This window comes from Apis florea, unplaced genomic scaffold (genome assembly GCF_048593485.1).
Source record: "Apis florea isolate Af1SG1 unplaced genomic scaffold, ASM4859348v1 contig_2291_pilon, whole genome shotgun sequence".
NCBI lineage: Eukaryota > Metazoa > Arthropoda > Insecta > Hymenoptera > Apidae > Apis > Apis florea.
Window position 1 is genome coordinate 3,251,431 of NW_028256553.1, and position 23,995 is coordinate 3,275,425.

The 23,995-nt window shown below is 44.4% G+C and overlaps 1 protein-coding gene across 1 annotated transcript in view; it reads left to right on the top strand.

Moving 5' to 3' along the window:
- Positions 1-23,995, top strand: part of LOC100868752 (protein pangolin, isoforms A/H/I/S) — a 197,603-nt gene that overhangs the window by 95,215 nt on the left and 78,393 nt on the right. The window contains exon 4 of the mRNA XM_086903495.1: positions 20,844-20,896. Within this exon, the coding sequence (XP_086759621.1) occupies positions 20,844-20,896 (53 nt within the window). The remainder of the gene's footprint in view (positions 1-20,843; positions 20,897-23,995) is intronic.

Here is a 23,995-nt window from a genome sequence, read left to right on the forward strand (position 1 = left end):
TTTTTTTTTCTTTCTTTCTTTCTTTCTTTCCCTCGTTTCTCTTTCTGTTTCTTTCTTTTCTTTTGCGCGCCTCTCTCTCTCTCTCTCTCTCTTTTGTCCCCCTCGCTATTCCACGACGATTGGCGCGAACGGCGCTAGCGAGGAACGCTATCAACCGTGAGAGAGGAGACGAGGAATTTCGCGCCCGCGTCGGTCTCGGGTTGGTTAAGGTTGAATTGGTTTGCCCGTTCGGTTGTTTCCACTCGTGTTTCTCGATGAGAATATTCGATATTTGGACGCCTGTCGAACGAGTAAAAAGTTAGAGGATGCGATCTCCTCGGAGAACATTTCGTGGTCTGGTTCTGGATCGTGGTTCCTTTTTTTTTCATTTTTATCATTGAAGAGTCGATATCTGATCTCGTTATCGAAATTTTGTATAGCGTGAACTATATATTTCCATCACTTTGTGTACGTGATTTTAAGATCCGTTTGATTCATTGTTCCTTGATATGAATATTATAAAATAAATTGCTGGACGATATTTAAAAAAATTATGAAGAAAATAATAGCAGGATCGAAATCGTTTTCCCATCAGCCGCACCAAACTATCAGGTTGTGATCCTTTTAGAGTCGCGTTCTGGTTGCTTCTGGAGAAGCAAGGTAGGCTGGACAAGCGGCTCATCGGGGACTGTTCGTCGTCAGCGTCAATCGTCAACCTGTCAGTCCGCTCTCGCGGCCTCTCCGTCCACTAGTCCATGTTGACAGGGCAAAGCGACAGAATCGAGCGGAACTCGTAACGCTTGTCCTTTCCATGCCAGCTAATTGCCATTCTGTCTAGAATCCCACGACAACTCTCTGAAGATTTCCCCGTTCCGCGGAAGAGCCGGGGCCGCCGTATAAGGCCGCCGTTCAACAACATTCCCTCTAATGCAAGCAAATGGAACGGTGAAACGCGAGTATTTCTCCGATAATGCCACGCCTGCAACGTAACACGTGACGCCTATTTCGTGGTTTCGGCAAACGCGTGTCAGAATGCGTTCACCATTTACGAGATATTCGTTTAAAAAATATTATTGTTCCGATATTTTAGATATATATAAGTTATAATAATACGACACCAGATGGAACATTTTTATTATAAAAATTACTCTGATATAATTAGATTTTAATGCCCGATTAACTCCGTTGTGAAGAATAGTTTCATGTGAAGTTTCGTGGGAGAAAAATTACGAAAATTTAAAAGTTCGCGCGTTTGATGAGATTTCCATCTCACGATAGCGATGACGATGAACGAAATTAAATAGGAATATTTAAATAATAATTTTGAAGATAATTTTCAAGCGATTTTGCTTGTCGCGTTTATCATGGAAAATACAGATATTCGTCTCACAATCGTGAGATCGATCCTTCGAAAATTCTCCCCCGACGGCTGCCAAGCGAAAAAGCGAAATCCAAAACGATTTTATGCGCCGTATCGCGGGATGCAGAGAGGGGGGAGGCCGAAAAATGGGGGAAAAAAAAAAAAAAACCAGCCACTCTACACACCAGTCGGATATTTCGAACTGGTAGAAAGCCAACTTTGCCTAACTGTCCCATAAAAAATGCGTAGGACGAAGGACTTTGGCAAACGGTGGGGGAGTGGCCACCGTGCTCGTTGGCGGGGGGGCCACGAGGCGGGGGTGGGGGAGGATGGAGGTATGCATTGTGTCCGTCCCGCGGCCAAGAAGGAACGAGAGAAACCTAAGAAGCCTTCGAGCTTCTAGGAACTGCGAGGTTACATTCGGACTCTCGAAACCAACGCCAACCGAGTCGCTCGCCATTTTTGTCCCGGTCTCGCCATCTTCGATCCTCGCGTACTCGAAGGGAAAGGAAAAAAATACATACATACATTGCATCGAGAGAATTTTCCTCGACCGCCATTTCTTTTTATTATTACACATCCACATTCTCTCTGACCTCGTTCCTTTTCCTTCCACCCCGTGGCGTGGAAGTCCTCGAGGATGATTAATAAGAGAGCCGCCATAAGGCTCGAAGGAGGAGAGACAGCTGTAATCTTCAATCAAACGACGGTAGACCGTGCAATTATGAATTAAGGATGAATCGCGACAAACAGAGAAAAGTAGTAGAGGCGGGCGGGGCTCGAGGAGGATTCCTATCATCCTGCAAGGGGTTCTTCTCTCTCTCTTTCTCTCTCTCTCTCTCACGACGAATATCGCGTTTATGCACGTACGAGGCGTCATTACAAGACTTGTGTGTGCAAGACTTTTTATTGTTCGGTTGTATGGGTGTGTGCAGCACCCTCGATCGTGATGGAGCGGCGAGGAGAGACTGATTGGGCATCACCTTGCGTGGCTTCAATCCACTCTCTCTCTCTCTCTCTCTCTCTCTCTCTCTCTCTCTCTCTCTCTTTCACTCTTTCTGCTCTGCTCCCTATAATAAATCTCCGGAAATTTCTCATCTCTTTGCTCCGGAGCTCTTTCTCTCTGCCTCGTGACACCGGCTGGCTATTATCCGCCACGTGAAAGGGAAACGAAAAAAAAAAAAAGAAGAAAGAAAGAAAGAAAAAATAGGAAAAAAGAAAAAATTGCCAGGCAAGGGGGATGAGGATGAATTTTAAATAAATCTTTCTAATCTGCATCGCATATTTTTCCCGGGCTTCTTTTAATGGGATAATAAAAACCGTAACGTGGAGGAGGAGAGATAGAGAGGATTACGTTGAACACTTTGAGGGATGGAACGATACGCGTGTGCCGCGAGGTGCGAGCAATTATTCCAGGGGGAGAAGCTTCTTTTTTTTTTTTTGGAAACTTCATCCTTTCTCGATCAGATGATCCCCGAAAAGAGAAAAATCTTCCGAGCATAATATATCCGAATATTCGATATTCCTTTCGAAAAACGTTTGACGTCCCCCCTCCCTCCCCCTCTTTTCCACCTCATTTACCTTTGATCGGGAGCGAGATCGAACGAGTGTACGAGTATATCGAAAGAATAAAACGGAAGGGAGCAGGGGAGGGGAGGGGGGGAGAGGAGAAGAAAAGAGGATGAAGGAGGAAAAAATCGCAGAGAGAGAGAGAGAGAAGGGGCCAGGAATAGAGGCGGTATACAGCAGCCCCGGTATTTTGGCAAACTACAGCGCCGACAGCGCTCCCAGTTTGAAAATCAATGCCACCCTCTCCGCCTCCAGACCGGCGATATGGTGTAACGAGCGTGCACGGAGGCGATCCCGTGGAATGGAATAGCGTAGGAAAAGAAAGCGTGGGGTGAAGAGCGAGAAGGAGAAAGGGTGAAAGAGGGGGAAGAAAGGGGGTGATCGTGTGTGCGTGTGTCGCGCACAGGTATATACATCCATCTCGTTCGGTACTCGAACGAGAACGTGCGCCAATGGGCTGGGAGGCTGGGGGACGAAGGAAGGGGTGGTGGTAGGTCGTTGAACATAAAAGTGGGCACGGACCGAGTCACGTGTAGAGCGAGGCGAGGCGCATTGAGACGGATCGACAGGAAAACCGTGTTAGCCCGGCAGCATATATAACAGAAACAGAATTGGCTGCTGTTGCTCGCGCCAACAGAAGTGGCAGCAGCCAGCCTCCAACGGCATAGATGCGCGAAGCTAGGCTAAGCTGACTGACTGGTTGGTTGGTTGGTTGACTGACTGCCTTGCTTGCCGGTTAACTCCTCTCTTTCTCCTATATGTGTGCGTGTGTATATATATATATATCTCTCTCTTTTCATCTTCTCTTCTTTCCTTCCTTCTCCTCCATATGCATCCTCCTCTTCCTCCCCTCGATGGTGTAGATGCGTAGCCGCATCTCTCTCTCTCTCTCTCTTCCCTCGCGAGAAACTCACGAGTCCCCCTCCGGGTTGCGCCACCAGTAATTGCTTCCTTTGAGTAGCTCCGGAGGTGTAATTTAGTCCCCGACCAACAACCTTAACTAATTAACACACCGAGTAGCGAGCGAGTAAGTGAGCGAACGAGTGACGGAGAGAAGCCGCGAAGCGGCTTGACTGACGGACTGGCTGGTTGACTGGCTGCCTGACTGATTCCTTCTTCTTCTTCTTCTTCTTCTTTTCTCAGCCTCTCCTCTTCCCTTTTCTCATCCGTTGCTTTGGTTTCGCCTCCCCTCTCTTTCGCTCTCGCTCTTCTTCGTCTTCCCGACATTAGACGAGAGAAGTAGTGAGTAAGTAGTAAGTAAGTAAGTAAGTAAGTAAGTACATACGCACGGTTTCTCGAAGCGCCGTGAGGCGTGTTCGCCTTCGCCTTCGCTACTCACCACCTTTTCCATAAGTGTGCAGTGCGCTCGTGGCCTCGCGTGTCGCTTAAGCTACTCTCGCCGGGCTAATCGGTCGGCTTTCCGATCGAACGGGCCGCCGACGCGTTGTTCACGCACGATAATTACGGGTGTTGCCATACACACACACACACACACACACACGTAGGCCTTTTCATCGAACGCTCCTTTCAGAACGAGCGTGCTCGAAAGAAGAAGCAGGGGGAGGGGAGAAAGAAAGCGGCTTGTTCGCTATTCTCTCGAATTTTTTTTTTTTGAATTTGTACTCGTGGATGCTGCGAATTTCGATCGAGGTTTTGGAAATAAAATTCTAGAGGAATTTCTAGGCCAGTTCTCCAATACCAGCAATCGTAGGTAATTTTGATAATTTCTTTACCCGTAGAGTGTCATTCGCATCGAAAAAAATATCCGAATTCGTCACTATCCTTCCTTCTTCACGCTCCAATAACCGGTACCATCGATCCTCCGCCCCTTCCTCGAATTCATAACCTCTTAACGATCTTCGTGGCGCACCTGTCGCCCGGTACGAATCTCTTCTTCCTCTCGAGAACGAGGCAAATTCGACGAAGCGGGGAACGGCGGAGGCGAGCATCGGTGCAGGCCGAATAACCGAGCCTACCGTAGTTCGATACGGCGAAGAGAATAAAGGAGGAGGCAAGAAAGAGGTGGAAGGAAGGAAGAGGAACCTCTGGTGGCGGGAAGGTGTGCAACGATGCTCGTATTTAACACCTGATTAAAGTCGGGAGAGCGGGGTGGGGTTGCTTTGGCGTGACCAAAGCGATTGCTTCGAGATGAGCACCTCTCCCCACCTCTCCTCTTCCTCTCCCTCTTCTTCTTCTTCTGTTCGAGGCAGATAAGGTGGTCGGTCGGTTCCAGTCCATCTATCTATAGTGCATGTTCCGCCGCGCGCTCGTTTGTACGCGAGTAACTCGGGTTGTGGTGGTGGGGGGAATAGCCGGGGAATAGTGGGGGGCGAGGAATAGGCCCCTCGAGCGACAGCGTAATCACCCGAACGGACTACCCGAACGGGCGCCGTGGCGAGGCTGCGCAGTGCCGTAGTAGGCCGACTTTGTGTGTGTGTGTGTGTCACCCGAAAATTGCGCGGACCCGTCAGCCACGTACGGGACGATTTACGAGCGGGCCCACGGTTTTTCGTGGAGATACACGACGCGCGCGTGATACAAATGTAAATCGAGCGTCGATCGAGACGAGCGGTGCTACGTCGGGCGCCACGTGGATCGTGTTTCGTGACCGACGCCTCGTGTAAGAGTTATCGCCCCTCTCCTCCTCCTTCTCCTTCTTCTCGTTTCTCTTGCGATCCGTTGCGCTTGCGCTCTTCTCTTTTTCTCGCTCGCGTTGGGTGAAAGGTCCTTTTCTCGGACCTCGGGTTATGCGGCGACGAGAGAGGCAACGAGAGTTGAATTCTCGATCGTAGACGGAAGAAGAAGATTTTGAGGATTTTTGGTTTCTCTTTCTTTGCCTGTCGAGGGGGGAGGATTATGCGCGGACACGTATTTGTCGATAGTAAAACACGATATTACGGTTTGGTTACAATGGCCGCGAAGAATGAATACAGAAGAGAAGAAATAAGACGGTGTGTATTACACGTGTATCTTACGTTTCTACGCCGAAATAGGTGGACACGGTTGTCACGAGAAAATGTTTCTTCGACAAATGCCTCCATGCTCGATCTTAATTCCACGATGCAAATAAATTGTTTACTCTTTTTGAAAGATAATCCCCGCTTCGAATGTATACAGAAAAAAAGCACGAAGTTAAGGGATTTTGTTCGAGAAATCGAATCGAAGAATTATTTTTCTCTCTAAATTTTACTCAATCTCGAACGAGATTGAACCAAAAGAAGATCGCTCAATCGGCAAAGTGTACGTTCCCTTGAAGAAGTCGCGTCGTTAACGAAGACGGATCTTCAGGGCGTGCTCGCGCGTGAAAAAATTACCGGGTGAAAGCTGAAACGGATTTTCGCGTTTGACGAGGCGCAGAAGGACACGCAGGTGTCCTCCTCCCTCCTCTCTACCTGTCCTCGCTGCCCTTGTGTTTCACGCGCGTTTTTCTCTCGCGACGCTTTTCTCGCGAAATCCCAGGAAATTAACGAGGGAATATTTCGTTTTCAAAGGATCGGCGCGAGAGGGGGCGCTGCAGGAAGGCAAAAGAAAGTCGGTGGGAGGGGGCGTTGGAAAAAAGAGATTCGAGCGGTTTGCCACTTTATTCGCGATACTCCTTCCTTCTCTCTCCCTCCCTCCCTCCTCTCTCTCTCTCTCTCTCGTCCATCCTTCTTTCTTTCTTTCTTTCTCTGTCGTAATCATGAATTTCGTCGTCGACGTCATTAACGTGGATTAACGGGCCGCGTTAAGAGAAGATTCTGCGGGGAATTCTGCGTCATCGTAATCGTCGTAAAGGTCGCTCCTCGACGCGACATCTTCTACGCGACAATGGGACAAGCGTGGCGTGTCGTATATGTATAGCGTGTTTCATCATTTCCCGTCAAATTGATCTTTTTTTGGATTTTCTTTTTTTTTTTTTTATTTTATGTAATAATTATTGGAAAGAGTAGAGAAATGTTATTTTTCTCACGCGAGTAATGATACGTTACAAGTTGATGGATTCGATGCTATAATTTCTTACAACAAAATTTTATTGTATTCACTTTTATTTATATAGAGAAGACTGTTATTTCTTGCTTTTATCTATTCTTTTGTTATATTTTTATAAATAGCAGCAGACATCCAATCCAATGGATTGGTTCAAAGTTATTTTTTAAGAAAAAATTAAAATCTACAAAATCCACGTCATATAACAATTACTCTTTCATAAATACTTTTCGTCAAAAGTCGAAATAAAAATGATACAATGTATTATTATGTATAATTGCGTAATCGGAGGATCCCGAAAAATTAAAATTCAAATCGATCAAAGAACAACGTCTCTCTCCGTCCTCCTCGCCTTCCATCACGGCGATCTCTCCTCCCCATAACTCTTCGCCAAACGAACGACCGCGCCGCCATCATCCGCCGGTATCTTCGCCATCAGCACACCGATGATTTACGATGCATATCGCGCGGCAACGAGGAAGCGGTTTGAAACGGTCTCTCGTGATCTGGCCGGCATTGTTTCCCCTGTGATCCACGATCGATTACGAGGAGGATGCACGAGGAAGGCTGTGTGTGCAGCGGTGGTAGACCTTGTCCAGGGACAATAACACCGAGGCCGTGGACGTGGCGAGCTCGATGGAGGGGAAAAGCAACGATCCTCCTCCTCTCGCTGCTCCCCGTTTCGAGGATTTTCAAGGAGCCACGTCCTCCCCTCCTCTCTCCAGGATCTCGTAGATCATCACTCTTAAATATTTCTCACTTTTTTTTAAATTAATTAAGGATCGATAGTTGAAAACTATCAAGTGTAAGGTACGCGGTTAGTGTCAATTGATATCGTATCAGTTTTATTAATTTGAAAATTGAAAATTTCGAAATTCGAAGAATGTCAATTCATAACTTTTTGAATCGATCTGGTGCTCGACCTTGTGCCAATAGTTGACAGACTCTCGCGGGCAAACCGCGACAGATGTTGCTCGAAAAGATTGCAAGAGGGTAGGTAATGGGATCGGCTAGAAACCGAACGCTCGATGAATCGATCCGGCTTTGTTCCCCGTGAATCGATAGATTTCTCCATGGATTTTAACTCGATTCCATTGTTTTCCCCGAAACTTGGCAGAGAAGCGAGTGAACGAAAGTCTCGCTGAAAGATTCAAATCTTTCGCTACTAAATAAATTCCTTACATATCGTTCAATAAAAAAACAGAAGCCTCGATATGCATAATCCCTTCCTCTACGATACGGGCGAGTCGGCAACACGGTGAAAATATTTCTCCATCGAGGTGTCAATCATCGATTATCAGGAATTACAGTGTCGGAGAAAGATGGTCGTAATTAATATTTCCTTTTTCCCTTTTTTATTTCCACCTCTTGTCGGCCACCTGTCAAGGTCCCTCGACGTGTACGCCATTGATGGGGCCCCGGTACACGCTCTCCTCCCCTGACCCCTTGTTCGCCGCATTAACTGGCATGACTTGAAAAATGTGGTTCCTAACACCGTCTCGACCCGTCCGTCCGTCTCGGTGAAACGACCGACGAGATCGTATTATTAATGCCTCGTCTTCTTGCCTCGTTTTCGCTGATATGGCGTGGAAACAGGGAGAGAGAGAGAGAGAGAGAGATGATAGGAACAAATTGCGAAATCCAAAATTGGCTGGATTAGGCGTGGAGATAATTTCGAGAGATTTGGAAAAGAAGAAAGAACGATAAAGAACGGATTTTCTTGCTTTAAATTCCCCTACACGTTGGTCGGATAAATAATATTGGAAATCTCGCGGAAACGTGATTAAGGAAAATTCTGAAATAATGAAAACTATGGATGGATTATTTGCGGTTTGATTCTCGGGCGTGATTTCCGGCCCAAGTTTAATAATTCGAGGAGTGTATAACGACGATGCTCTCGGTTTACCAAGAGCTTTTTACAGAAGCCTCTTTGCTTGATGGAGCATCCACGCTCAAAGTTTCGTCCTCTTTGACGAAAGTTTCCCTTAGCCTTGAACTTGCACGCTTAAACACCGATCCTTAACTTCCGGGCGAAGTTCCGCAACAGCCTTGAACCGCCCTTCTCGCCTTCTCTCTTCATCCTCCTCGTCTTCATATCTTGACCTCCGATAAACCGTCGAACGCAATAAATAAATAAAAAATGGGATGGAACATCGTCGCAATCTCTCTCCAGAATTCTCAAAATTTTCTCAACACGAATAGAAACGCTGGATGAGCACCAAAACGTTAACCCTGGTTCCTCCAACCCACCCCCATTGAGGCAGTCCCGTAGCGGCGCGGCACACTTCGAGGGAAAGCATTGTTCCCTGACCTGCCCTTGCCCTCGAGCCGCTCGCGCGGCTTGTGTGCTTCGTGAATTTCTTATCGCGCCTCCCCCACCACCATTGTCTCCAGAATCTTCCGTTAGGTCGGAGACGGAAGTGAAGCGGACAAGAGAAGAGGAAGAAACGCTCGGTTCTCGAACGAATCTCTCTCTCTCTCTCTCCCTCCCTCCCTCCCTCCCCCGGCTCGGACAATTTGGGAGGGGGGGGGGGGCGGCGGAAGGGAGGAGTGCAGGTCGAAAGAAAGAGGACACAAGTCCTCCCTTCTCCTCTCCCCATTTATTATGGAACGATCGTTCCCTATGGCCTGGAGGAGGAGAGCACACGACTTTTCAGCGCCGAGGAAAATTCCCCTTGATCGGTCGCCCTGAATAATGGATGCCGATCGAAGCGAGCTCTGCATTCTCTTCCGTTGCGCCTTTAAACATTCAACCCTCGAACTCTTCTCTCTCTCTCTCTCTCTCTCTCTCTCCCCCTCCCCCATTGTCGAGGGTGTAGCAGCAGCAGTATCTCCCTATTGCCTTCCATCGGGGGCAAGATTTTTAAATCTTTCCCCGAGATCGCGAGAAGAACGATGAACGCCGCCGTTTTCTAGGCTTCGCAAATCGCTCGAAGCGCCTCCGCTTTAGACCGGATTTCTCGCGGGTCGCACGATGGGCGCACAACCTTCGCTCTCCCTCCCCCTCCCCCTCCTCCCTCTGTGAATTATTCAGCGGGCAATTTGGCTCGCTGAAGGAGAGAGAAGCCAACCCCTCTGTGTGGCTGCCCTCCCCTCCACCCCAGTTCTTGCGAGGTTGAGTTTTCATCGGGATCCCCCGCAGCTTCCGGCGAGCGAGCTGTAAATAAAGATGACAATTGGCGCATAGAGGAAGCGGGTTTAACCGAGAGATCCACGTGTGCGTGGGCCGCGCTCGTTGGGGAAATTTGTTTGCGCACGTGGGGACGAGCGGTGGGGGAGGGGGGAGGAGGGCGGGTGTTGGCGAAGTGGGTTGGTTCGGGGTATTCGGGGTATGTCTTCTTTTTTTTCCTTTTTTCTTTTTTCTTTTTTTTTTTTTTTTCCACGCTCTCGTCGCCGCGAAAAAGTGTGGTACGGCGAAAATAGCAAACGGGTCATGGAGTAACGTTTTAATTATTCAGGAATCTGTCCTTGGTTCGAAAATGTTTCGAAAGGGGTACACGGTTTCCCGAAAACTTTCCCGGAAGTTTCTCGCTGTTGTAACCTGTCGTCTCTCTCTATTCTTTCTCTAATTAGAATATTCTAATTTTCATTCTAATCGTTTTCACGGGAAGTGAAACGAGTTTACCATTTTATGATACCATTATACAGTTGTATAGAATTATTGTTATTGCAATTCGAATTTGTGAGAATGGTCATAATCAATAGGATTAAATAGAAGAAAAACGATCTTTGTCAATGTGTGGCTAGGAATGAAGATATAAACGGTGTGAAAAGAATTTTTTTTTAAACGGCTTCGTAGTAGCACGTAGTATCACTTTACGTGATTTTAGAAAAATACATTTGGACGGTGGAAATTATTTTTGAAACGTAATAATAAATAGCAATAGTGAAAAATTTTCGCAAGCTTTCGGGGATAACATCGAACATATTCCTTCTCTGTAACGTTATAAATTCGTAAGACAGAGGGATGGAAAAGCTTTTGAGCAAATTCATTCGATTCGATTATACGCGCGAAATTAAACGATACGTGTAAAAAGAAGAATGCATAAATAACTGTAAGAAATCTGTCCAAAACGAGGCTAACTCGCTCTCAACCCACCTTCTTCCTCCCCGAGTCCCGGCAAAGCAACGGTGATTGATTGTGGGTGGTGGATTACCCGGAGGGATTCCACGCCGCAGGTGGAGAATAGGTTCGCCTTTTATACGTACGTACGTAAGTTTGTTGTTGCGCGCACGACGACTCGTGTTGTTTCGTCGAGGTTGCGTACGTGCAACACATCCACGATGCGGTGTAATCCGGGCCAGGAACATTAATGTTGCATCGAAGTTGGGGGGGACGACTTTGTGGACAACGCGACGACTAAACAGCCATTATCCTTGGCCCAATCTCTCTCTCTCTCTCCCCTCGTCGAATCTGCGCGCCTCCCTAAAAGCTGACCACCCCCCTCGGCGACGATGCCGTGATTTCTTTGATTTCCACCCTCTTTTCGCGTAACAGGTTTGCCAAGATTTCTTCTTCCTTCTCCTACTTTTTTCAGGGGAGTGGAATCGAGGGTGGCGGGAATTTTTTAACAGGAGAGGGGAATTTGAAAAATATTTTTTTCTTTTTTTTTGGAATAAGGCGAGGAGGAGGATATTGCGAGCATCATTTGTCGAGGGTATTATAATAATAATAAGAAAGTTTGTAGCGCATGCCAAGTAACACGTGATCGTTAACATCGTTAACGACCCTTCTTAAACGAAGTTTAAGAATTCACGCCCGAAAATTTCGAGCCGAAAATTACACGACGAGAGAGTATTGTTTCTTTTTTCTATCAAACCTAACCGACGATCAGGTAGCAGCTTCTTCAATTACACGCTTCTGACGCGACGAGCAATTACCAGTTTTGCCGGAGCCGGCGGGCCCCGAACAGTTTAACATGAAAGATCACTAAATTGCCGCTCGCGAGAATCGCTAATTAATCGAATCCTCTCGCTCAATTATCGCCCTCCTCGTTTCTCTCGAAAGAAAATTAGGTGAAGAAGGAAATCCAAAAGTGACGAGGAAGAAATAGGAAAAAATTATTATACCGTTGTATATTTTTTTTCCCACTTCGTCTCGATCTTGTCTCTTATGGGATTAATAGCCCATCGATAATTAAACGCGCGCGCGTTTTCGACATTAATTATGTAACTTGGAAATTGAATGCGGGCCGCGAGTTTTGTTAATGCCGCGTTGCAAAGTAACCGGCCGTGAAATTATTCCTGCCGTCCCCTGTTTGAAATTCGGCCGCGAAATTAATCGACGATTTTTCCTCGATTTCAATACGAATTATCTTATTCTTATTCTTATTCAAGAAGAAATGAGAGCGGTGGAATTTTTTTGTTTAATGTCGTATCGCATATTTCTTTCCTTCTCCTAATATTTTTAATCCTTTTACACGGTTTATTACTATTACCATAAAACGTGAGGGAGCGTCGTATCGTATCGTGATGCGAGCAAAATTTATTGCGAACAAGTATAATATACACGTTTTAATACGTGTTTGTTGGTTGTAAATGTAAATGAATTAGGAAAGGAACAGGTGTTTCTTTCTTTGGTGTCATTAGAGCGAGAGGATATTAATTACAATGGCAGGGTGAGCGTGAGTATAAATGACCGTGTGTAGATTTAATTTCACCGTGAAAAAAGAAATATCTATTATCATATATATATATATATATATATTTCATCTACTTTATTTTGTTTAATTTATTCTTTTTTCCAAAGAACGTTTTCAACTCGAAACGTATATCTCGATATTCCCTTAAATATATATATATAAATACTTCTTCAACAAAAAAAAAATATACGCACCACGATGTTAATCCACGTCGTTATTTCTACGTCGTAAACGCGTGCTCGGGTATCACGAGTGCGAAGGAAGAGTCCGGCGAGATAAGAGGGAAAATTACATATCGTTCTCCGCCCTCGGCCTGCCTTTTCCACCCCTTGCCACGCGCTCCATGTCCACCACGGGATAGGGCGACCTGGTGGTGGACCTGGCGTGTGCCCTCCAAACGGAATACTCGATCGCGATTAAACATACATAGGCACACCTCCAACGTTCACCTTTAATTCCACGCCCGGCCTATGTCTTTTGCCCGCGACGAGTAATTTCTTCCCCCTTTCCGTGTAATCCAACCTTTGTCTTTCTTTTTCCTTTCCTTCTCGATCCACGGAACGATCGGCGACCTTGATCGCGGGCTTCTTCGATCCGACGAAGCTTTGGATTAGAGCGAGAGGGATGGATACAGAAGAAACGATAGATTATTCTCGAATAAATTTGGCAGAATTTAAAAAGAATCGGTCGAAAAATGTACGCGTATTCGATGCATGAGTAATTATTAGAGGCGCTCAATCCAAATTAACTTCATCCAATCCACCCGTTCAGGAGGAACTTCGGAATATCAGGAAAAAGAAAAAAGGAAGAAAAAAAGGAAAATCGCTCTCCACCGTTCGAAAGGAAAATTGCACTCCCCTCTCGGAAGAAAATCGACTCGAAACGTGCTCGAACGAGGTGGTGGCTGGGGGGGGGGAGGAAGTATGTGTGCGTGGAGGAGGGTTGGTGCAAGGCGGGGCGCGCGTCGTGGCAGCGCGTCAGAGCACAAACGGAATTTTTGATGGGGGACGATCCGTTATTCACGGATCTCTCCGAGGCCATTGTATACGATCGGCCGGGGTTGCACTCTCTTGCAACCGTCCAGGCAAACTGTGTCCTCCTCGAGGCTTGATCGATGCTGCGTCCGTCGAGCGGAAAAAGAGATAAACAAAACGGAGATAAACAAAAGAAAAAAAAAAAAAGAAAAAGAAAAAGAAAGAAGGAAGGAGAAAAATGGCTGGAGGAGAGGCCGAGGAGAGCTGATAATAGCGCGAGATATCGAGGAGGAGGGGGGTGGGCGGCTCGTTTAGGAATTCGGCCCTCGATTGTTTCGCGCCCGCTTTGTGCCCTTTGCCTGGCTCGTTACACGTTACACGTGTATATCCATTCTTTTCTGTCAACTGTCGATTGGAACTCGATCTTTCCTCAGTTTAGTCTGTCAGAGGGGCAGACGACGAGGCGTCAGGTTTGTCAGAGAGACGTCACGCCATCCACGCACGGTTTTTACGTTTTTATTCTATTCTCGAATAAGGAAATTATCTTTTCTTGCGTCGACACGTTGAAATAAATAATCCCCCCTCATTTTCCATCACTGTTTACCCTATCCCCCTCCTTCCACGAAACTTCTATTATTCACACCTGTGAGAAAAACGGGCCCTATTTATAGAAATGACCCGACCTAATAGATTAAAAATCCCATAAAACCGACGACCATCATCTCCCCCATCACTCATCCATCCTCTCTAAACTTTCCAACCCCGATATACCGCGCCACAAATCCACAGTGAAGACGCGAACACTCCACTCCTGATCAATATTTTATTTGCCACGCATTATCTCGAACGCCTGAGGTGTATCATCCTCCCCGCTTTTCCTCTCCCAAACCAAAACGAAAAGGAGGGGAAACGGTGAGGATTTATCGATCGAACCGTCTCGATCGAAGAGAAGGAGAAGGCACTGGTCGAGGCCGCGCAACATTTCTGGAGAATCGTCGCCGCGTTTCTACGTGGAATTCGTATATAAGGTCGTGAAAGAAGCGGAGCCAGGGAAACGCGGAGAAGGCCAGGTAGACGCGGAGGAATGGCTAGGAGCGGCGGCGTTCCTGGAATATTAATAAAGAATCGGCGTGTCCGCGCGTAGCCGCGCGTGTGTCCACGCTCGTTCTCCATCCGGGGGATATCGCCGCATAATTGTTCCGCGCTCTTCTTTTTTTATTTATTTTTTTTTTTCACGCGGACCGACCAGGGGGTGGCGACGCTCCGAGCTGTGTATTTATATCCGCGGCTTTTCGAGTTTTTCGCCCCGGTATCGGGTTTATTTTATGCCGGATTAATCCACGGCGTTCCATAATGCAATTACGCGCGTATAAATTCGTTTCAATTCGTTGATCCCTTCTTTCTCCCTCAAATTCGATGGGGAATTTTCACTTGGGGAACGAGAAACAGCAGCAAGCGAGACCTGTCGAGTTTGTACGAAGATATGATTAATAAGCGAGGTAATAAGAAAGAATCGAAGGAGAGTTTAAAAATAGTCGATTGCCGCTCCTCCACGGTTTATTTATCGCCGGGCATCGTTAATGCATCGCGCGGAATGCTCGCCGAGACGCGCGATCATCGATCGCATTAGCATGCGGCCCTCGAGCGGATCGCGCGCGCGATCCAAGAAACCCGAGTCCCGGGAAAAAGTCGAGCTTCTCCCGAAGGTGAGGTGCAACCGGAGTCTCGAGATTCTCACGGCGCCGCGGGCAGGAAGCGCGGCCAGAAAGAAACGAGGGGGGCATTATGTTATGGGGGGAGGCATGTGCGTACCGGTTTTAATCCGGCGGATCGTCGCCGATGTTTCTTGATTTCCGCCGGGGAGGAGGAGAGGTTGTTTGAGGATTAGCCACGAGGGAGGAATAAAATATCGGCAAGCGGAATGTCGCCGGGATTATCGGTTTCAATTGAATTTTTCCAATTCTGATTAACTCTTTGGACGAATTTTGAAAAGTAGATTTATGCATATCTCTCCTTAAGTATTTCCAATATTTCCAACGTCAAAGTTGTAAAGTGTGTGCAAAAATAATCGATATACTCGTGTGTTGCGGTGGCTAATTAGCAGTTTCCGCGGATTTGCATAAGTTGTTTCACGCGGAAAGGAGGAAGTAGTAATTAGAATTCACGTTTAAAACGCATGTGAGATAGACATAGAGTGGGATAGAAGTATTTCGAAATCAATTTCCGCCTAACGAATTATGATTATTGAATTAGTTAAATTTTCATTTCAAAATTTTGCATACCCTTCCACGTCGATTATCTCCTCCTCCAAATCTGGCCTCAAGATCGGCAGACGATTTTTCGAGCAGAAAATTCGCCGAGAGGGCAGCACTTTCGCTCGCGTGTCGAGGTCTCGAATGCAAGGTCTCGAGCAGCGAAGCATGAGACGAGGAAAAACGGATGACCATTGCCTCGGGGAGCTTTGCAATTAGACAACTAGTTCTGCAGGTAGGCATCGCCGGGTAATAAGCCGGTGTAAGCAGGTGGAAACGCGCGAATATGTTTCTTCCTCCTCCCCCTTATCCCTCTCCGTTTCCTCCGCGCTATCTTTTCATTTCGCGATCATTTCGAAATGGACGAGGATGTTATAGGTTGAAAATCTACTTTATGCTACGTTATATCTTTTTTGATGAACTGATGTTGATGTCGAGGAAGTTCAAGTTAATTGAAATACAATGAGGCTACACCTAAGGAATAGGTGTTGGAAACACCACGAGATATCGAATTTTTTATTATTTACTCGCGTATTTATATTCTTCTCGATCCAGGATGTTCAAAGAAATGTTCACTCGTCTCGAATCGAATAACGTTAATAATGTTCCCCACTTGTGCGAAGATCAAAGATAGAGAAACTCGCGCATGATAAATATGAACGCAACTATAACCGTGTTACTTCCTTCCAATCCAATCCCACCAATGCTCTTTCACACGTGTTCCCTACCGATTACGATCAAAAGAACATCTGCAATTAATCGCTCTAAACTTTCTCCAATCGATCTGCACTCCAAGACTCGCGCCCCACAATGTTTACATTCCTCGGTTACGCTTGCCAATTGATTCGGATTAATCTAAATTTGTCGACTAAATAAATTTTTTCTTTCTTGTTTGGAAAACAAAAAAAAAACTATATACTATATTCGCAATTTTATAAGAAATTCCTCTCCAATTCCTCTTCAATTAGCGCTACGAAACAGCGCACCAAGAGAGTCACACACAATATACACAATTAATATATATATATATATATATCGCTATAATACAGTGCAGGTTAGAGGTGACACGAGAAGCCTCATTATTTTCTAATGCACTTGTTAATTGACCAATCGCGGCGACCTCGCCGCCACCCACACCTCCCTCCCTCTCTCCATCCGCCTCTTCCTAGTGTTAACCGGGGCCGGAACAATTTAATGATCGGCTCCCGTTTCGCCTCGACCGAGGGGATTATTACGACGCCGCGCCCCGCGACGACGACGACGACGACGACGACGACGCCACTTCCACTTCCTCCACACGCTTCCCCCCTGGACATTCCCACGTATATAAGAAGGAAAGAAAGAAAGAAAGAAAGGAAGGGGGATGCCTCTTTTCTCGCGGATCACGCGATCGAGTGCACCTGAGGGGGGAGGGGCGAGGGTGAGGGCGGGCACCCTCTTACCTGCGCATCATTTCGTTCGAATGGAAGAGCGGAGGGTTTTTCCCTCGGCTCGGGGAGGGATAAATCACTGCTATTATCGAGGGGCGGGGGGGGGGGGGATTGGATTTTTCGGGGACTTGCATTCGAGAGAGGCTTTTTCCTTTTTCTTTTCTCGTGATTGTGAGAGATTTGGGTAATGGAAGAATGGAGCCGTTGTGATGGTTCCTTCGAGGTTCGGGAAGGTAAATCGACGAGGCTCGTGACGGGATTGGCCTTTTTTACTCGATTTGGTCAAACGATTAAGAATTATTAGGGATCGAGTATATTCGCTCGTAGAATTAACAAGATAGAGGAATATCTTGCAACATCTTAACAAGAAGGAAGAATGGGACGCGCTCCTCTGTCGATTAAAACGCAATCTCCTCGTTTCTGGATTCGATTCGAACGAAGAAGGGAGCGTTCGAGTGCAGCAGCGTTGTCGCGGACGGGCAGCGGATGGAATAATGACCCGCGTCCCCCAAATGACGCGAGATGCATATTTAATGGCTCACCTACGTCCTACTCCTATCGTCTTATTGCTACGTGTTCGTGCACGTGGCGCTTGAACGTGTGGGAGGGGCACGTTCGAGGGAGTTGACGAAACTGGAGGGGGGATACGGAGGAAAAACTCTCGTGTCCAACTCGTGGGTGAAGATCCAGAAGAGGGAATAAAGCGGCCAATGACGCCGTCTCGACTCGTAACTCGCTTCGATTCGCGATTGAAAGTAGGGAAAATAATCCGCATTGACGAACGTCTTATTGTTTTTATTATTTTTTGAGAGTTCGATATTTGACGATGGAGGAAGAGAATGGAAGCATATCGTTCGATTATTTTCTTTTCAAAGCGAAACCTGGCCACCTTCCTATCATCAAGGATTTATTTTTTTCCAGTGAAATTGTAGATCGTATTTGATGGTCGGATTTACAAATCGATACTCTCAGAGGATGAATTTTAATTAAACATTATTCATAAAATTACACGTTTATTATACGCGTTTGCACAATAAATTGATCGAACGAGATCTAATTGGATTCGTTAGAATCGGTTCACAGATTCTTAATGATATAATAAGTAATAAAGTATCCAGAAGTGAAGTAAAATTTTTTAAATCGAGTTCTACTCGTAATAATCCGTTCGAAATATTTCCTTTATCTTTATTACACGCACCAGGGTGGAAAGTTCCTTTGATTTATCGATTAATTGTACCACGGTGAGGTAATTTTTATTTAATCTCGCTCGATTCGTATCATTCAAAATTCCTCGAAATAGTAATGGATTCGTGTTGCTATCGTGGCACGAGATACGAGGAGTTTCGTAATTTTGGAAATGGAATTTGTGTCCATTATCCATATACGTGGAAGGTGCGAAGATGGAAAGATTGGACGATAAGAAACGATGTTATGTTGTTAATTACCAGCGATTATACACGGAATGCGTTATCTGACCGATAAAATTGACGGATCCATGACAAATATAAGAAAGTTTGATCTAATCGTTTCCTAACACGCCTCCTAATCTAATCTCGAAACGTTTCGTTCCCTCGTTCGAAAAAAAATCTATTAAAAATTTCGAATACAACTTACAACTTTTTTTCAAAAATTCCAAATTCCAACTATTAGGATAAAATATTCCTAAACTATTAGATTCGTTAAAGGATTTCTGTCACGTTGAAATATCAAAATACGATGCTCTAGGATACTAATCCAAATGGCCCTAGAGACGAATTTCTCGTAAATTCGTGTAGAGATCCTTTCCAATTAGATACAAGAAAAATATTACGTAAAATATTCCTTTTCTCTTATCGTTGAAGAAAAAGAGAGCAAGTATCGGTAAAATAGGTGTGCATCGTCACGCTTCTTTCCCACAACGCTTCTTCCTTTTCTTCTTCTTCTTCTTCTTTTCCCTTTCTTTCGAGGCGACGCTCCCGGGGGCCGGGGATATCGAGTGGCCTTAAGTGGTTTATCGCTCCCCGGCCCGTCTTGTTTTTATTGAATGACGAGTCGTGATGCGATTTCGCTTGAGCGAATAACCAATCGATTTACCAACCGAAGACATTAGGAGGGCGTCTTCCGGTAAACGGCCTTTTAATTTCCTTCCACGTCGTCCTCCAACTGGGAAAGGCAGATATTTAGTTTTCTTTCACTTCCGGGGAAGGAGATCGCTCGTTCTGAAAATGAGACAAACGAGGCGTGAACAAATATCCTTTCGAATCGAGGGTGAGATGAGACGAGTAGGATAGTTCACGTATTGTAATATGGTGTGGAAAGATACATTTATGGAAAGCTTTAAATTCAGCCTCGTTTAATCAATTGTTATTTAATTGTTTAATAATGTTTATGTAAAATTGAAATTTCAATTAATGCAATTGAAGGATGATGAGAGGTGTACTTTGAACGTTTTATACGCGATATCTATGCGAAAAGAAAGTTTATGCAGAATTATGTGAATTTTTGAAATTTATATATTTGGAAAGCAAAATCTTCTGCAATAATAAAATTTTTTATAACGCTATTGTTTATGTAAAAAGACAGATATAGAACGCAAGTATAAAAAGTATTATTTAGGCAACGAATAAGATCGTAATTGTAGAAATTTAATTTACAAATGTTCGTACTTCATCTTGGATCCTCGTATAATATTCCGTATTTTGCCCATATTTTTTAATCAAATTTAAATATCTCAATAATTGAAATCATCGATATTAAATTAATATCCCGAATAAATTTAAACATTCCATAAATATTTCATACTTTGTCCATTTTTTATCAAGTTTAAATATCCCAATGAATTAAAACATTAAATATTCCATAAATGCTCAACATTAAATATCTCGAAAATATGATACTATAATAATCATAAATAATTAAAATATTCAAAAACTATATACATTTCTTTACTTTATGAATGTGTACACTTAATTCCACGACTAAAAAGTCGTTTATTCCTACTAATTCAATTATACAATAGAATATTCGTATTCGCATGAAAAGAATAATAACAGCTCATCGTGTGAATGTGATACAACAATACTTCTTATATTTATATTATTACGCGTTATTATATAAACGTTTCAACGATAACATAACGGACGCTGTACGAATAATCGATACGTAGAATTTTCGTTCGTTTACATACAGACGTGTACGTATTTCCTTTAATAAAGGAGAGATTCGGCGTCACTCGAAGGACGCACGGCAAACGGCACGCATCGGAGGCGTATAATCGTCGATGATCAATGGCGTGATCCATTGGGAATTACAATGAGGCTTCTTCCCTTGGCGGGGAACCGCAATACGATCTTCTTTCCGCAGAGATCAGCGGAAATCGCGGAATTCACCAGGCTTTGCTCCGAGGATGAGCTGGCTTTATTAATCTGCCTTCACAAAGGGCTTTCGCTTTTTTCGTAAATACTCGGCAATATCGGTGAGTTTGTCGCGCGCGGCCACGACAGTGAAGAAAGGGGGACGGCCCATACGCGGCTCCCATTGTTGGACGTCAATATTTCTGAAGATGCGTCGCTCGTAAATACGGATGAAGAGGAATTGATCGGTTTCTTTGGTAAAAGTTTGAAATGGATCGTTTTCAATTCATTCTTTGAAAAACGTTAATTTCATTAATCGTATCTTTTTATTTGTTTCAGGTAAGTGTTGTGGCACCCGATTATAACAAGAATACGATCTGCAATCGACTTTTGTGAGTAGAAAAAAAATCTTTTATTTAATTATTTTTCAAATATATTCAACCTTTATTTATTATTTTCTACACGGGATAATCTAGAAATAGAATCTTAGTTGCGTGATAAAGTTAAGATTGGCTGCTGGATACTGGAAGAAATGCACAATTTCGCAGTATACAATCCAGCTCGAATATAGATTCCTAACCTCTTCACGTATAATCTTGCAGATTGTAGAATAACATAGCATCGAACTACATTTTAGTTGACAGTCGTGGCTAGAATAGAAATATCATTTTCACAGTTTTTGAGTTTCGTGCAAGCACGCGTGCAATGAAATTATTTCTATTCGTTCAAGAGAGAAGGAGGGAGGATAGCGATAATAAAGCAACAATGTAGATGTTTAATATTCGACGAATTCTCTTCCTCTTATAAGTTTCGAATTAGTTAAGAAATTCAATCGTCCAAAGGATTAAAAATCCGCTTATTTGCGCTTATTTTCGAGAAAGAAAACTTGTGGAATTCCATCACGTGGAGGATCCCTTATCGTTTTCTTATTCCCCGCTTTCGCGTGTCGCCGCGAGGAATCCCCGTCGAACGACGAAACCCGTGTTCCCCTCCTCCCCTCCCAAGTATCGATGAATACTTGATAAAGCCGTGTCAGCGTGCCGCGAACAACCGCGCCACCACCTACCAAGATTATGCGGCACCGTTTCCATGCGTGACGAGGCTGCAATTTGCGAAATACCACGTATCAAGGGCGAATGACCGGCATTCGCGCGTTTCAACGTGCGTTGGAATGGCACGCGTCTCCCCGATTTTCGAGAAAAAAGAATCGAACGATTTCGAAAATTTCGAGATGGACTTCGAGGTTTTGCGTGTATTTCTCTCTTTTCGATCTTTTTTTTTTTTGGATAAACGAGCGGCCGGTTTTTATGCTTCTTGTCTTGTAAAATTCATGTGTACGATGCGATGCGTTATTATGATAAATTAATGTATCTTTTTTTTTTTTTTTTTTTTTTTTCGTTTTTGGATGGCAAGCTTAGATTTGTTTGTACGAATTCCAATTTTTTTTTTAAATTGTTAAATTTTACACTCAGTGTAGTCATGATTTATGAGTTGGTTTTTGAGTTGGTTCACTTCTCTTAGAGAGAAAAGTTTCAATCGTTTTCAACGGTACGGGTTAATTATTTATCGAGTGTTTGAAAGTTATTCGGAAATCACGAATTTTGGATAAAATGGAGGCAAAGATTTAGCGAAGAACATAAATAAGGTAATGTGACAAGTATAGACCCGAAGAACGAGGTTTGACGAAATACTAGTTATTCTTACTAGCTAATCTTAACCGATGAATTATTAACTGGGCTCAAAGTGATTGGTCCTCGCGGTATATCACGTTTGAATATTGTAATCAAAGAGGGTTCAAAAGTGTCGTAAGAAGCATGTACCACCTTTAGGCGAGGGTTGAACTCGATTAAAATGTAATGCTTTATAACAGTGTTCCCCTCTCTACTTGCGTGACATCATTGCCTCCGAGAATATGTTCCAACAAATTTTATAGTATAGCAACCTTGGTGAATTATGGGGGGAGTTGAGCCTCATTAAAATTCTAACGGTCGTACTGGATATCATTCGACCCTCGTGCAATTCCTACAAGAAAAAAAAAAAGAAAAATCATCCTCGATCATTTAACTTTTTTCGATTAGAAAGTTAATTTCCAAATTTATCAATTAACCCCAACTCCGATACACCGACAATTATTTACTTTTATCAACTGCTAAAAATCATTCGTCCAGAAGATATGTTTAAAAATTTCTTGTTATAAATAGACTGGAAATATTATCACAAAAATTTCTTTGATCCAAGTAAAATCACGAACGAAGACGTTCACACGAATCTCTCCTTATCCACACAGGATAACCACTCGAATGACCGAAAACAAACCCTCCACCCTGATACGTAGCTGACTGAAACGAGCCACGATTATTCCGGAATAATAAAGGCTACCCGTAAGGATCTTTGGACAAGTGGAGGGATATGGATTTAGGGGGCAAATATTTGGACGTGTCCACGAGCTTGGCCTCCCCGAGAGGAAAGAAGGAATAAACGACATTGTCCAGTCGCTTGGCGGACCGCGATAACAGAGTTAGCCAGGTCTCGTGGCCCATTGTGCTCCCGCAATTTATAAACCGCACAACCGTGCGAAAAAGACGAGTCGTCGTAGTCCTCTGTTCCCTCCTCTCTATGGAAAGAACGAACGAAGAGGGTATTGTGCGGCCGCCATGAGGATGCAACGATGCGTGGTCGGATGAGAGATTTCCCGATTGAATGGCGCCATGGTCCTGGCGCGTTTCGATCCTCTCCCGGGACTAATCAGCCGTGCCTTCTTTCTGGTGTGTAGGATCTCGAGGAGGAGGAGGAGGAGGAGGAGACGCTTTGACAGGTTTTCTTGCGGGGAAATGACGAGCGCCACCTGTGCTCGACTTGGGCTCTTTTGTGGTGAATCGTTGGGGGTATTGCGTGGAAGAAACGAAGTGGAGAGAAGAAAAAAAAAAAGAAGAAACGAATTCAAATTTCGAAGCGAAATGAAAACTAAATTGTTCGAAATTGTGGAATCGATATGGATAATCTTTTTCTACGCACGCGTTGAAATTCTTCTCTAATTGAAAGAGAGAGAGAGAGAGGGGTGACGTTTATTTCGTTTGTTCGCTTTTTACAATTATTTTTTATCTCTTGAGAAGTTGAATAATGACACGAAATGTTCGTACACTATAATAAATGAAAACACTTTTCTGGGAATATATTACGAATTAACTTGCCGTTTTAGTAAAAAAAAAAAAAAAAAATTATTGGATCAATAACGATCGGCTTTAAACAAATGATCTCGGGAGCGAAATGAATCAGCATCAGAAACGAAAGAGAAAAAGATCTTTTGCTACCTTTTATTTATTTATTTTAATTTATACATACACGCGCATTCAAGCGGAAAGAAAAACATTGCAACGAGAGAATATGTGATATAAATGTAGGATAGCAAAGGGTTAAACATCGATCCTTCTCAAACTTAGATTTGACTTCCGTCCCGCTCTCGGAAAAAAAATATTTTCCTTGGCCTTGGA